This window comes from Euleptes europaea, chromosome 1 (assembly GCF_029931775.1).
Source record: "Euleptes europaea isolate rEulEur1 chromosome 1, rEulEur1.hap1, whole genome shotgun sequence".
In the NCBI taxonomy this organism is placed as follows: Eukaryota; Metazoa; Chordata; class Lepidosauria; order Squamata; family Sphaerodactylidae; genus Euleptes; species Euleptes europaea.
In genome coordinates, this window is record NC_079312.1 from 173,437,745 (window position 1) to 173,450,370 (window position 12,626).

Sequence of the window (12,626 nt, forward strand, 5' to 3'; positions counted from 1 at the left end):
ACAGAAAATGAAGTGTATGGAGGGGGCAAGAAATCTTGTCTCCTCCCTGCCCCCTAAATTTGCTCCATTGCTTGAAGCATTTTTCTTAATACCGAAAATGGAGATGGGCTGTGGGGGGGGGGAGGTTTCAAACAATGGAGCATAGCGAGATAAATTAGGAGAGGTTGGAAGGTAACCCCCCCATCTGTATTCTCTCTTTTCTGAAAAATATAGTTTATTTTCTCTATTTTGTACATGAATAGGCAGACACCTGAATGCTACCCTGTCCATCTGTGGTTTTTTTTTTGGGGGGGGGGTTTAAAATGTGATTTTATCATGTACATATTGATTGCTTAGCCACTTCGGTGGTCATTGTGAGGGTAGAAAGGTAGAATATAATTTTTTTAAAATTGATAAATAATCAATCTGGTGTGGATCTTAGAGCAAGATGAGGACAATCAGAAGTTAGTTGCTGATCAAAATGAAATGAAAAAGAACAGATGAATTTGGGGGTCAAGCCATCTCTCCAGGGCTGGATTAAGACGTACTGCGGCCCTAAATGATGTAAAATTTAAGAAGTCCTATAGCATATTACTTCCTCAAATATGTATTAGTCAAAGTTAGTATTTTTTTTGTATTTAGAGGTCTCTTATAATCTGAGCCCCTAAACTGTAGTTTATTTAGCATGTGTACAAATTCAGTTGCGCTTTCCCCAGGCATGTCTACATTACAGATTTAAACTAGGTTTCAAACCAGCTTGCGTATCATCTCTAAGGAACGTTGTTCTTGCTTGTAACATGAATGTTGCATTCATTGCAGGACCAGAGGCAGTGAGATGCCCAGGTGGTCATTCATGTCATTCAGTGAGGACAAAGGACTGCCACTTATCTCTGAATCCTTGGTGTAAAAGGGCCACATTACACATTACTTGACCAATCTGAGGTTGGATAATCTGATTTATTTATTTTTTGCTGAGATTTTGAAATAGCTACAGAACAATGGGATGGGGGCCACAGTGCTGGGGGGTGGGGTATAAAACTACTTCAAGCATTTCCCACTGACATATTGGTTCTACCCCCAAAGCTGATAATTGTAACAATAGGGGAAATTGACAGTTAAAACGTGTAAGTGGTGCTGGCATCAGCATATCCTAAAGTGGGGAAGCTGCTAGGGGTCCAGAGCTTCTTGTGGGGTCCACCTGCTCACAATTGCTCGACTACCCAATGCCCCATTAAACATGGTGCTCACTCAGCATCATTGAGGAGGAGCATGCAGGAGGGGCTTTGAGCCAGCATGGTGTAGTGGTTAAGAGCAGTAGACTCTGATCTGGAGATCCGGGTTTGATTCCCCACTCCTCCACATGAGCGGCAGACTCTAATCTGGAGAACCAGGTAGGTTTCCCCACTCCTGCACGTGAAGCCAGGTGGGTGACCTTGGGCTAGTCACAGTTCTCTCAGAGCTCTCCCAACCTCACCTGCCTCACAAGGTGCTGGTTGGGGGGAAGGGAAGGCGATTGTAAGCTACTTTGAGACTCCTTTCAGTAAAGAAAAGCGGAGTATAAAACCAACTCTTTTTCTTCTCTGGCTCAGTGGAAGATAGGGTTACCAGCATCCAGGTACTAGGGTGGAGATCTCCTGGGATTACAACTGATCTCCAGCCGATAGTGATCAGTTCACCTGGAGAAAATGGCCGCTTTGGGATGTGTACTCTATGGCATTATACCACATTGAATTCCTTCCCTTTCCTAAACCCCATCCTCTTCAAGGTCAGCCCTGAAAACCTCCAGGTATTTCCCAACCCAAAGGTGGCAACCCTAGTGGAAGAGCCTCTGATTTGCATGTAAAAGGTCCCAGGTTCAATCCCCAGCATCTCCCATTAGAAAGAACGAGGCAGTAGATGATGTGAAAGATTTCAGCCTGAGACCCTGGAGAGCCGCTGCCAGTCTGAGTAGACAATACTGACCTTGATAGACCAAGGGTCTGATTTGGTATAAGGCAGCTTCATGTGTTCACGTGTATAGGGATGTATTCTATAAAATAATTTTATAGACCTCCAATTTGACTCTGTGCTCAATATATTCTATAAAATTACAGAGCCCACTGACATGGAATGCATTCTACTTGTTCTTTTCTGGGCTGTATTAACCTTCCATACAAGGTGTGCATACCAGTATGAACCAGATAAACTTTTAATGTAACTTCTTAATGCAGAAAGTCCCAGGTTCAATCCCCGGCATCTCCAGTTAAAGGGACCAGGCATGTTGGTGATGTGAAAGACCCCTGCTTGAGACCCTGGAGAGCCGCTGCCAGTATGAGTAGACAAGACTGACTTTGATGGACTCAGGGCCTGATTCAATATAAGGCGGCTTCATGCATGGGAGCGATGCTCCCAGCAGCCATGGAAGTAGCCCTTCCAGCCACGTGCATTTCCCAATTCCCACTACTGTTAGGCAAAGGGACTGCAGGCAGCTCAGCAGCTGTGAATGCGGGCGGTGGGAAGGTTTGCGAGCAGGAGAGGGACACGCAGGGTGGCTGGGGAGCAAAAGAATGGGGGGCGGATAGGCGAGTACAAGTGGGTGGTCTGGTGGGAGGTACAGAGGAGGCCGCCGGGCACTCTCTGCCCGTCTCCCCAAAATCTGGAACCAGCCCTGCATGGAAGCTAAGGTTACCTGGAGATTTGGGGGGTAGGGCCTGAGGATGGTGGGGTTTGGGAAGGGGAGGGACCAATGGGGGATGATGCCATAGACTCCACCTTCCAAAGTGGCCATTTCCTCCAGGGCAACTGATCTCTGTCACCTGGGGATCGGTTGTAATAGCAGGAAATCTCCAGCCACCACCTGGAGGTTGGCAATTCTAGTGGAAGCCTTTAAAAAAAAAGTTGAGAAATCCAGCAACAGCTTTCCTGTAATGTGGTTTGACTGCCTCGGTTTTTGTGTTTTTTCACTGATGAAACTCTTTAGTGCACTGGTTCCCAACCGGGGGTCCGTGGACCCCCAGGGGTCCGCAAGAACTAAATTAAGGTCTGCGAAACAAAGTTATAACCCATAATAAATTAATATTTTCAATTAAAAGTTCTCTATTATAAAATATATATTCAAATATTATTCTAAGTTTAATGTTAAACTAACAGTTATGATTAAAGTTTATTTTCAAATTCTCGGAATTTTTATTTTGAACCTTGGGGTCCCTGCACCAAACAAAAAAGTCCTAGTGGTCCCTGGTCAAAAAAAGGTTGGGAACCACTGCTTTAGTGCTATGATCGGAACAAATCTGGTGGTGGAGGGGATCAACTTGGCATTCAAAGTATTATCTTTTGAATGTTGTTGCATGTAAATATCCTCATTAAAGTATAGATTTAAACCTTGAAGCTCAAATGAGAATTGTCAGAATTTGATCATTGCATTTCAACAGGGGCGAGTTTTCAATTATGGAGCAGGAGAGCCGTACTATTTATTTACTGAATTATCTTTCAATCCCACCTTATTTCTATCAGATTTCGACATACGCAGAGGCAGAATGGGAAGAGGCACATATGGCAACCCTGCAGCTTTTATTCCCCTTTTAGGGAATAAAATTACACATGATGAGGCATCAGCATGTTGCTAAGAAGGAAATATTCACTAGGCATCGGACAGAAAATCATCCTAATTCTGTTCCAAGAGGAACTGAAGACATGATGTAAATTTAGTTGATTTGTGTAACTCCTTCTGCTCAGAGCCATATACATGAGAACCCAAGTCATTCTAGTCTGTCCAAAATATAATGAGTCTTGAGAAACTCTGATGCGATGGTGAACACACTTGTTTATACCTGGAAATAAAATGTAGTTAACTGCTTTGTATTGCCAGTGGCCCATGTAATACAAGTCTATCTATTAGAAACAGAAAACCACTCTTTAGGGTCTCTGTGGCCATTTATGCATGGCTGTTTCCCTTGTGGTCACCCCTCCGACAACTCTGGGTCTTTGTTTTGATTATGCATGCCGTTTCCGACCGCCAGAGGTCACCTCGCTTTCCCCCTGCGTTTCCCAGTGTTTTGCCCGCGTTTTCAGAGACCTGTTTTATCTCGAATTTCAAAATGCGAGGAAAGGCAGGGGGAGAGTGAAGCGACCTCTGATGGTCGGAAACAGCATGCATAATCAACACAAAGACCTGGAGTTGCCAGAGGGGTGACCGTGAGTGAAACAGCCAAGCATTAAAGACCTTCGTGTTTGACATTCCTTTAATGCCAGGTGTCAAAGTTACATTTGGTTATTCAGTATGATTTATTCTACTTCTGATAGCTGGGGGAATGGGCAAAGGGCAGTGACAGGGTTGCCAACCTCCAGGTACTTGCTGGAGATCTCCTGCTATTACAACTGATCTCCAGCCGATAGAGATCAGTTCCCCTGGAGAAAATGGCCGCTCTGGCAATTGGACTCTATGGCATTCTACCCTATAGAAGTCCCTCCCTTCCCCATAACCCCTGCCCTCCTCAGGCTCCGGCCCCAAAACCTCCCACCGGTAGCAATCCTAGGCAGTGATGATCACTCAAGCCTCACCTATATTTGTTGGAAGGTCAGTTTGGTCAAGTCAAGTCGCCTTTAATGGTCCTTTAATGGTCCTTCGTTGACTTTGGAAATTTTGAACACAGAATTACTGGCCTGAATCCTGGGTCCAATACCAAATTTGGCAGGAATGGAGAAAGAAGAGGGCCGGATCTAGTGAAGAATTCCACCGATGGGAAGGGGGGGCTATTTTCACCGATTCCCCCCCTCTCGATTAACACCTTGAGCTCCCCACTCATCATTCCTGTCCCCCAGAGGGCCTATAATTGAGGACAGCCGCAAGAGGATCCATCGTTACTGGCCTCCCCATCAGTCCCCCCCCCCACTCTTAACATCTATGGGGGTTGATCTGATATTTTATTATACGGTGGCACCTAGGTAAATTTAAGGCCCCCTGTTTATGAGTGTATGATGAGTTTTCGTTGATGTTTTATTGAGGTATTGATGTTTTAATGATACTTGATGGCTTACGTGTATTAATGATCGTTCCCCGCCCTGAGCCTGGCTTGCTGGGATGAGCCAACAAAGAAAACAACCTATGCTGTAGCAAGTGTAACTATACAAAAATGACAGCACAGGGGCTCCTATTAACAGCAATAATATATTAGTTTACTAATACCTTTCAAAAGAGCCCCATGGCGCAGAGTGGTAAGCAGCAGTACTGCAGTCCAAGCTCTGCTCATGACCTGAGTTCGATCCTGGCGGAAGTCAGTTTCAGGTCTCTGGCTCAAGGCTGACTCAGCCTTCCATCCTCCCGAGGTCGGTAAAATGAGGACCCAGCTTGCTGCAGGTAAAGGGAAGATGACTGGGGAAGGCACCGACAAACCACCCCGTAAAAACAAAAGTCTGTCTAGTAAACGTCGGGATGTGACGTCACCCCATGGGTCAGGAATGACCCGGTGCTTGCACAGGGACCTTTACCTTTAACATCTTTCAATATAACTATAATAAGCCTAACTCTAAGCCTAATAATAAACCGAACTAATTCTACAAGATATATATAACTGAAGGTTACAAGAGGTGCATAATATGCAATGGAAAGAAACTCACTAGTACTTCAACGTACTACAGCTGTGAGCCAGTCACGCCAGTTAGGCTTATTATAGTTATATTGAAAGGTGTTAGTAGACTAATATATTATTGTTGTTAATATGAGCGCTCGTGCCATCATTTTTGCTGGGACTGAGGGTGGGCTATAAATTCAAATAAATAAATAAATAAATTTTGGCTGCTGTGCAAGGAGGTAGGTGAAAATATCTCGCTGTGATGATAGCAATAGCAGAGATTTTCCACAGCTTCCAACCCAGAGTTTGGGAGTCAAATTTCTCTTATCCCAGCCTTCTCTCCCATACTTGCAGGATTTTGTTTCTTGATGGAGCCCAGTAGTTGGAATCAAAGGAATTCTTCTGAGGACTTCGTCATGCTCGGCTTTTCGAACCTGCCAAAATATGAGGTCCTTCTCTTTTGGCTATTTCTGACCATGCACCTGGTCACTCTCTCAGGGCACTTTTCTATTGTGGTTGTGACTTTGGCTGAGCCCTCCCTTCACACCCCCATGTATTTCTTCCTGCGTAATCTGTCCTCTATTGAGATCTTCTACACGCTGGTCATTGTGCCTAAGATGCTGGTGAATTTCTTAGCCAGCAGCCGAAAGGTCTCCTTGCCTGCATGCGCCACACAGATGTATTTCTTCATTGCTTTGGGCACATCAGAGTGTTTCCTGCTGGCAGTGATGGCCTATGACAGATATGTGGCCATATGCAATCCTTTGCGCTATACCGTTATTATGAGTCAGGCACTCTGTCTCCATCTAGTGGTGGTAGTCTGTGCTACAGGCTTCATCCTCTCCCTGGGACTCACTGCGCTGATTTTCAGGCTGCCTTTCTGTGGTTCTCATGAAATCAATCATTTCTTCTGTGACATTCCACCAGTGTTGTTCCTGGCCTGTAGTGACACCCACACCGATGAGATTTTGGTCTTCGTTGCATGCCTGATGGCTCTTCTGGTTCCCTTCCTATTGATCCTGGTTTCCTATGTGTTCATCGCCAACTCCATCCTGAGGATCAAATGCTCCCAAGGCAGGAAAAAGGCCTTCTCCACTTGCGCAGCTCATCTGGTGGTGGCCGTCCTCCACTATGGCTGTGCCATTTTCATCTACATCCGCCCCAAGGCCAGCTATTCCCTCGAGCAAGACAAAGTGGTCTCTCTGATCTACACCAATGTCACGCCTATGTTGTACCCCATGATCTACAGTCTCAGGAATAAGGAAGTGAAGGGTGCCTTGAGGAAGGTTATCAGGAGAAAAGTCTCATTTCAGAAAAATACTGAGTGACAAGAAAGGTAGCACCTCTTGTTGACTTGAATAGAAGAGATAAGATTTATTAAAGACAGTCATTGTTAGGGTTGCCAGGTCCCTCTTCACCACTGGCAGGAGGTTTTTGGGGCGGAGCCTGAGGAGGGTGGGGTGGGACTTCAATGCCATAGAGTCCAATTGCCGAAGCGGCCATTTTCTCCAGGTGAACTGATCTCTATTGGCTGGAGATCAGTTGTAATAGCAGGAGATCTCCAGCTAGTACCCGGAGGTTGGCCACTCTAGTCATTGACTAGCATAACAAAATAAAAAAGCAATCACAAAAGTACACAATCATACAATAGTATAATAAGCAAGCTGCTTCACATTGCAACAACGATCTCCGTATTGTGGTTGCAATATAGCAAAACTTTGCCACTGTATGTGAGATGGTGGGATTCTTGTCTTCAATCAGAAAATTCACCATTAAAACACTGGAGTGGCTAGTGTATCCATGAAACCAGCAGAGGCAAGATCAGGTGATTTCTAAGATCCCTATAAAATTCACACTGAATTGAAGAGTATCTCATTGCCTTCCATGGGGAAGGCTCACTATGTTCAGCAGAAAAACGAGTCAAACACTGAGATTTTAGTACTCCACTGGAAATGCCAAAAGTGACTTAAAAAAAAAAGAGGAATACAGTGCTGTCCATCTTTGGTCACACAGCTACCAGAACTCTCAAATCAAGTCTGTCTCCCATTGACAGTAGCAATGAAAACCTTTTTATTAGTGGTGGCATGTACCTTACCCATTCTGAGATTCACATAACAACCTTCTAATTCTTCCCTCATTAAAGGTAGTCCACTTGGCATATTATAGAGTCCATTCTTTATCCATAGCGTAGAATAAGTTCACTGAGGTTGTGAGGGGGTTGCCATCTTTAGAAGTTTTTATTTATTTTATTTTATTCAATTTATATCCTGTGCTTTCCCAACCAAGTCAGGCTCAGGGCAGCTTCCAACAGTTAGTATATATAATACAATGCAATGGAATTAAAATGTAAGTTACAACAATTGCAAAAATGCTAAATTATGCTTCAGATGACTATCCAACAGGGGAAGCTGCTGATTAGCCTAGAAAGTGCTCAAGCGTTCCAAAACGAAAGGAACTCTTCAACATGCTGGTCAGGCAATAGATCCAGAATTATATATCTGTACCCTGATGCATGTAAGACATTTCATACCCATCTGCTTGAAAAGACATGGACGATATTTGAGATGGCAAAGTCAAGGATTGATCAAGAGAAAATAGTAGTCACGCCATACCAACACTGCAATCAAACCCCAAAATACAAAAGCATGTGGCTAAGGGACAATACTCATGGATTTAATTATGTACCAACGTTATCACTACCTATACATACTGACTGAAATACATCCAAAGTACATGCAAAGTAACAATACACAATCATTCTACTGGCTGCAAATAATCTCTTCAGTACTAGAAGGGTTGCCAGCTCCTGATCCCGTTTCATAAAAATCTTCAGCAGAACTTCACATCAATCTTATTTGTCAGAAATGATACATAATCAAACAAACTCCTCATTCCATGTTGTCATTTTGGACAAATAAGATTGATGTGAAGTTCTGACGAAGATTTTTACGAAACGGGATCAGGAGCCGACAACCCGTCTAGTATTGAAGAGATTATTTACAGCCACTTATCTACCGATACTGAAGAGATTATTTATAACTTTATTTATTAACTGATGTACTTGTGTTGCATCATTGAAGAGATATCCACAACATATGGAAGTAGGAAACTGGACGATCCCTTGAGTTCTTCAGTCAAGAAAGTTCCTTCTACCTTAATGTGTGAAAATGGATCATAGCAATGAAGGTAAATTACATGGACGGCTGATAAGGTTCGAAGAGATCAGGAGTCACCATGGCACCCACCCTTTCCTGGTGCCCACCAAGTGTTTTTAGAAAATGGACAGAGCCAGATAGGGCTTCCACCCAGCAAGGCTGCTGATTAGTCATTGAAGAAGAGTTGGATTTTGTACCCTGACTGCTCTGGCCATTTGGTAATTGGATTCTATGGAATTGAAGTCCCTCCCATCTCCAGACCCCATCCTCCTCAGGCTCCACCCCAGGTGTTTCCCAACCCAGAGCTGGCAATCCTACTGATGTCAGAAGCTACTTTTACCAACCAGAGACATATACCATATAGTCCAAACCGGATTGTACTTTGTCAAAAGGGATTAAGTCTGCCACGATGGTCCAACGAGCAACTGAAGGGAGTGGCTCATTCTAATGGAACCTCTATTGGTCCAAGATCTCAGACACTCTAGATGGCGCTAGAGCCTTAGCAAATTTTAGGATTTCTGTCACACCTGCCATCACTAGTTAAAGGACCGTGGTAGTGAGGTAGCTCTGCCTAAAATCCTGAAGAGCTATGGCCAGGAAGAGTGAGCAGATTTATAGGCAACATGGTAACCCTATTGAAGGATGTTGTATTTACTGGAGTGCAGAGATCTGAAGCATGTGGCCTGTTGGCTAAAACCCTTTCTGTTTAAAGAAATTGATTCCAGAGTCTTTCCCATAAGTAATAGCCTATAGCCACAGGCAGGTCAGAGATCTCTTCAGTCTCCTCAAGAATGGCTGGGATGCTTGGGGTGCCATTTTGTTATTGACACTTCTTACTGAGAATGTGGATGAATGACTACACATGAATGCATGAAGCTGCCTTCTAATGAATCAGACCCTTGGTCCATCAAAGTCAGTATTGTCTACTCAGACCAGCAGCAGCTCTCCAGGGTTCAGAAAGAGGTCTTTCACATCCCCTACTTGCCTAGTCCCTTTAACTGGAGATGCTAGGGATTGAACCTGGGACCATCTGCATGTCAAGCAGTTGCTCTACCACTGAGCCACATTCCTCTCAAATAATTGTTTCCCTCTGTTTGCCTTGATGACCTACCATTTTTTAACAGTGTTCATGTGTGTGTGTGTGTGTATGAAGTGCCATCAAGTTGCTTCCGAACTCATGGGGACCCTATGAATCAATGTCCTCCAAAATGTCCTATCTTTGACAGCCTTGCTCAGATCTTGCAAATTGAGTGCTGTGGCTTCCTTTATAGTCTATCCATCTCTTGTTGGGTCTTCCTCTTTTCCTGCTGCCCTCAACCTTTCCTATCATGATTGTCTTCTCCAGTGACTCTTGCAATATGAACACTATTCATATTGCATTAAAAAAAACCCAGCTCATTGAAGAGCAAATACAAAGTGTGGTTCCTTCTAGCACAAGTCTCTCATCTGGTACAAAGGAATGATTGGTAACATGAATAAGATGTGCAGCTGTCACAGAAGAGGGCTAGCTTTAGTATCATACTTTTTAAAATAATGAGACTGTACTTGATTCTTAAAAAAAATTAGACTCCTTTCCCATTTGGAATCTGTGGGTTGAAGGAAGGGCCAATTGGGGAGAAGAGGAGAGTTAGTTGTCCCATACTCAAAGGGCCCCCCAAGTTTAAGCATTCCTTAGTTTGTTAGCATTTGATTCATGTTGCACACATGCAAGAGGGGAAAAAGGAAACAGAAGTGCAGAGGGGAAACTTTCTAATAGAACTAAGGCTTCAGAGTATTTCTTTAGCTTACTGGGTTTTTTTGCTCAATTTATTTATGTATTTAAAACATTTTCATGTTGACTTTCCACCCAAATAGGGTTCCAAAGGCTGCAAACATCAAAATATTTAAAATGTTACATTAAAACAACATTTAAAATAAAGGATTTTAAAAATATGTTTTTAAAAAAACACATTATTTTTTAACATTAAAACCAGGGAGGAGGGCTAATAACAGTTTATTCCAAATAGAGGGTGCTCCAAGAAAAAAATCATTATAATTTTGGATCCTGGATTCAGAGGGAACTTTTACCTTGATGGTTGATTTTCAAGTAGTGCATTACTGGGTTGGGATTCAAATCCATTTCCCCCCTAGGTTGCAGAATTTCACGACATTATTTTCAACGGGGAGGCAATTCAAAGGTCTGGGGAAGCTGTTTGTAAAGATAATGGTACCAAATTTGTACAGAATTCAACCCTCCCTCTAACCTAAAGACCACTTAACTTTCTAGCAGAATAGACAAAGAGTGGATTTTAAAGACCCCCAAATTAGGTGCCTTTTGTCACAAGTTTCAAGCAGAATAGGCAAAGGGAGTGGATTTTAAACTCTCCCAGATTAGGTGCCCTTTGTCACTAGTTTCAAGCAGAATAGGCAAAGGGGGTGGATTTTAAAGTCCCCTAAATTAGGTGCCTCTCTCCACTGATCCTACTGGGGGAAACAGCAACATCTTGGATGGACAGTGGTAGCTGCCAGCACTTAAAAACATTCCTGTCCACATCCATTTTTAAAACGTAATCTTACAGCTGACATGTTCGTCTCCGGAGCGCACTGATATCAACTAGGATAATATCACCAACAGCAACAAAAACCCTGCTTCTCCCCCCAATGGAAAACCAACTCATACAAAAATAAAATAAAATGAAGATTGTATCAAAGCTTTAGTAATGTCCAGTATGGAAAATGAAGTAAAATGATAAACAAATGAAAAGTGGCGGAGAGATACCGGCAGAAGATGAAGTAGTTCAGTTAATATCTGGATCCTTTCCCCCCAAAGAGTTTCTGCAGTGCCCGTTTCACATCCTTGTTCCTCAAACTATATATCAGAGGGTTGAGCATGGGAGTCACAGCTCCATAGAAAACAGAGACCATCTTGTCCCTGTCGGAGGTATATTTGGATTTTGGTTGAAGGTACATGGCCATGGCTGAACCATAGAAGATGCCGACCACAGCTAGGTGAGAGCCACAGGTAGAGAGAGCCTTGCTCCAGCCCTGGTTAGAACGGATCCGCCAAACTGCCAGGCCGATTCGCAAATACGTCACCAAGATAAAAGTAAATGGTACAATGAGGACCAGTATGCTGTTGATAAAAGAAACGATATTGTTGAAGTGGGTATCACCACAGATCAGCTAGCCAACTGTTTGGGCCTCACAAGTGAAATGGTTGATGACATTAGAGCCACAGAAGCGTTTGGGACCTGTGACTGTGGGGATGAGGGTCAGGATAAGGCCACTTCCCCACGTTCCAATGGCCATTTGGACACAAACTCTCCAGCTCATGATCACCGTGTAGTGTAAGGGGCTGCATATGGCCACAAAGCGGTCATATGCCATGACAGCCAGGAGGACACACACTGTGGTGCCTAGATATAGGCTGATGTGAATCTGGGCCATGCAGCCCATGAAGGAAATGGTAGTTCTCTCCGTGGTGCAGGTAACCAAGGCCTGGGGGAGGCTGCTGCTGGTGTAGCAAATGTCCAGGAAGGAGAGGTTGCTGAGGAAAAAGTACATGGGAGTGTGGAGGTGGGAGTCAGTAACGATCAGTATAACCATCAGACCATTCCCCAGAAGGTTGATGAGGTAGAGTGCCAGAACGATCCAGAAGAAGATGGCTTGAGCCACAGGATGGTTCGAGAGGCCGAGCAAAATGAACTCAGTCACCACCGTCTCACTGTTGTTGTTCATGGTCTGCTCAGCATCTTCTCAAGGTGTTCAAGGAGTTGTGTGAGGAGAAATGTCTCGGCTATCAATGGGAGAACACAGGTGGTTAAAGACAAAAGGAGATCTCACTGGTTAACAATTGTAAGCCTAGCTTCTCCCTTATGCAATTTCTCTGAAAGAAATCTCTCGTCCCCACAACTCTGAATGGCAAAGGCAGATGTCATACAGGCAGATGTGCAAGCAGATGTCT

At 43.8% G+C, this 12,626-nt stretch overlaps 2 protein-coding genes across 2 annotated transcripts; one reads left to right on the forward strand and one right to left on the reverse strand.

Annotated features, from left to right (window-relative positions):
- The first annotated feature begins 5,896 nt into the window (after window positions 1-5,896).
- On the forward strand, window positions 5,897-6,856 carry LOC130477664 (olfactory receptor 10K2-like). The gene has a single exon (XM_056849703.1). It carries the CDS (start codon window positions 5,897-5,899, stop codon window positions 6,854-6,856), a length of 960 nt encoding a protein of 319 aa, XP_056705681.1.
- Window positions 6,857-11,464: 4,608 nt separating this feature from the next.
- Window positions 11,465-12,400, reverse strand: LOC130477673 (olfactory receptor 13C7-like). The gene is made up of 2 exons (XM_056849717.1): window positions 11,871-12,400; window positions 11,465-11,678 (listed from the first exon to the last, which is right to left on the reverse strand). Exons 1-2 carry the CDS (start codon window positions 12,398-12,400, stop codon window positions 11,465-11,467), a joined length of 744 nt encoding a protein of 247 aa, XP_056705695.1.
- Between the last annotated feature and the right edge of the window lie 226 nt (window positions 12,401-12,626).

Coding starts and splice junctions, on each gene's coding strand:
- LOC130477664 (XM_056849703.1), top strand. CDS start 5,897: ATGGAGCCCAGTAGTTGGAATCAAAGGAATTCTTCTGAGGACTTCGTC.
- LOC130477673 (XM_056849717.1), bottom strand. CDS start 12,400: ATGAACAACAACAGTGAGACGGTGGTGACTGAGTTCATTTTGCTCGGC. Junction 11,679..11,870: donor AATGTCATCAACCATTTCAC/TTGTGAGGCCCA, acceptor CTCTACCTGTGG/CTCTCACCTAGCTGTGGTCG.